This window comes from Poromitra crassiceps (genome assembly GCF_964638095.1).
Source record: "Poromitra crassiceps genome assembly, chromosome: 14".
Taxonomy (NCBI): Eukaryota; Metazoa; Chordata; class Actinopteri; order Beryciformes; family Melamphaidae; genus Poromitra; species Poromitra crassiceps.
In genome coordinates this window covers 13723870-13726369 of record NC_139633.1, presented here as the reverse complement: position 1 = coordinate 13726369, position 2500 = coordinate 13723870, and the positions used below count along the sequence as shown (strand labels likewise).

The 2500-nt window shown below is 46.6% G+C and overlaps 1 protein-coding gene across 1 annotated transcript in view; it reads left to right on the top strand.

Moving 5' to 3' along the window:
* The window catches only part of LOC310789012 (XK-related protein 5-like), a gene marked incomplete at both ends in the record, with an annotated part of 8039 nt that overhangs the window by 110 nt on the left and 5429 nt on the right, over positions 1-2500 (top strand). The window contains 2 exons of the mRNA XM_083650618.1: positions 2048-2137; positions 2314-2419. Coding sequence (XP_083506744.1) covers positions 2048-2137; positions 2314-2419 — 196 coding nt within the window. The remainder of the gene's footprint in view (positions 1-2047; positions 2138-2313; positions 2420-2500) is intronic.

Genomic DNA, 2500 nt, shown 5'->3' with positions numbered 1-2500 from the left:
TGAGTTCTACCTGGGACACGCGCATGCACGAACACGAACACGCACGCACGCGCACGCACGCACACGCACGCACACACACACACACACACACACACACACACACACACACACACACACACACACACACACACACAGTAAAATAGACTATTCTTAATAGCCTACAATGGTGATATGATGGGACTCTGATGTGTGCTTTGTTGTGTGCATGATGAGTCTGCGTTTACGTTAGAATTTCGTGCGTGTGTGTATGTGCGCGCGCGTGTAGCGGCCGCTCATCATGATGGGCTATGTTTTGGTGCCAGACTGCCAGTCCTACTGTAGGCTAGTCTGTCTGCATAGGATAAAATGAGGCTAATACTAGGCTAATAAACACACCGCCAGGCGTGTTTGCACTGAGTTTGCACTTTTGAATGCGAATAATAAATAGAATTGGACCGCAGCCAGCCAGCACAATTCCGCCTTTCCTATTTACACACTGCAAGTTCTGAATTAGCCTATATCCCGTCTGTCTGCAGGAAAAACTGCAGACTCACGCCGGAGTTCTCTCTGTGTTGTTCCCCCGCATGTCCCTCGTTTCACACCAAAACAACAATGCGGAGCCATGTTGTCATATTTCAGCGCCTTTTTTTTTGGTGTGGCGGTGCCATGAATGGATGCGGGGATGGGCGGACCCCATGATGCGGGCCTACCCAGCCGGGCCAGCCCGCCTGTTTGGCAGCTGAAACGGTTCAGATGACATGAGAGAGAGATGGAGGGAGGCGGGGAGGGAGTGGTGGTGGAGAGGCGGATTAGATTAGAGAGAGGGGAGAGCCGCACCGCAGAGCCTCGGGCAGGGCAGGGCAGGGCAGGGCCGGCCATGAGATGTGGAGGTTGGAGTCTGAAGTGACACTAGGCTGGCTGGCTGAAGTACAGAATAGAGGTCGGATAGATGACACAGTGTCAGTGACACAATGGCAGTAGTGCGCCCACACACACAATCACTCACGCACGCACGCACGCACACACACGCACGCACACAATACACTGGCAAGAAACAGCCATAGATCAAATATGCTTCTGATGAAGTATAGCAGTCAGACCGTAAACACTACAAAAGACTGGATCAATCTATTATTTACACCGTTGGAGAGTAACAGATTATTGCTAAATGTATTATAGCGATTTTGTACATGATTTTATGAAACTGATCTGTTTGTTGTGGTTCTGTTGAGTGTCTGTGCATGCGTGATCTACCATGTAGCCTGTCTAGGCCTATATTTCAATCAGGAGAGACTAGATACCAGAAAATGAATAAAATAATATTTATAACAATAGTGAATTAATGATGAATTACAGAAAATATGATGAGAATGAGGTATTGTTAATAGTCTTTGGTGCTTAGACACCACAGGGAGATATTGAGATAGAGCTGCATCAGCCATGAGCAGCAGCCAGATAGATCCCCTGTAGAGTCTACATACTGGTGGTGGTGATGGTGATGCCTCTCCTTCTGAGACTGATTAGACTCCTCAGACTGATGAATCAGATGACTGATGGGTCTGCGAAGACTGGGAGGAGAATGGGAGGTGGAGGGTGCGAGACTGACAGTGCAGGGATGAGCAGGCTGAATGGGGTAAAAATAAGCATAATTTAAGAGTACACAGCCATGTGATTGGCTTAGAATGGGGGTGAATATCAATGTGATAGGCTTACAATGGAGGTGTGTGGGGGTGAGAGGTGATGTGACGCTATGCTATTGGTTATATGAGACCAGGAGGCAAACACCTGATTATTCAATTGAAGCCAGGAAGTTGACAGGTTATTTTGAGCATGTGAGCACATTTGAAGGGGTGGAGAAATAAGAAGTGAACTGAGGAAGTGTAAAGTGCAGATTATAGTCTTCCTGACTGAATTTATGTTAGAACTTCATGTGTGTTATTATGACATTTATGTGTGTGTGTGTGTGTGTGTGTGTGTGTGTGTGTGTGTGTGTGTGTGTGCGTGTGCGTGTGCGTGTGCGTGTGCGTGCACACGCGCGTGCGTGCGTGTGTGTGTTCTCTTTCCCCAGTGCTCTACTGTTTTGGGTACTATCTGTGGGTAGGCCACAACTACTGCTATGCTCACCTGGCCGGCTTCACCGTACTATTCCTGCTGCCAGGTGAGATGACAACATCACAACAATTAGATAGATAGATAGATAGATAGATAGATAGATAGATAGATAGATAGATAGATAGATAGATAGATAGATAGATAGATTATTCATTTATTTATGTATTTATTTGTGTATTTATGTATTTATTCATTTATTTATCTTCAATCTACCTTTCCCAGGCTGGGGTCCTCAGTGGCTCAGCTATCTGTGGTATCTGTCAGATGGACGCATCCGCATGAAGTCTCTCACCTGGACACACATACTGCACCTGGGTATATTCAAAAGGTACATTGAGAGAGAGAGAGAGAGAGAGAGAGAGAGAGAGAGAGAGAGAGAGAGAGAGAGAGAGAGAGAGAGTGTGTGTGT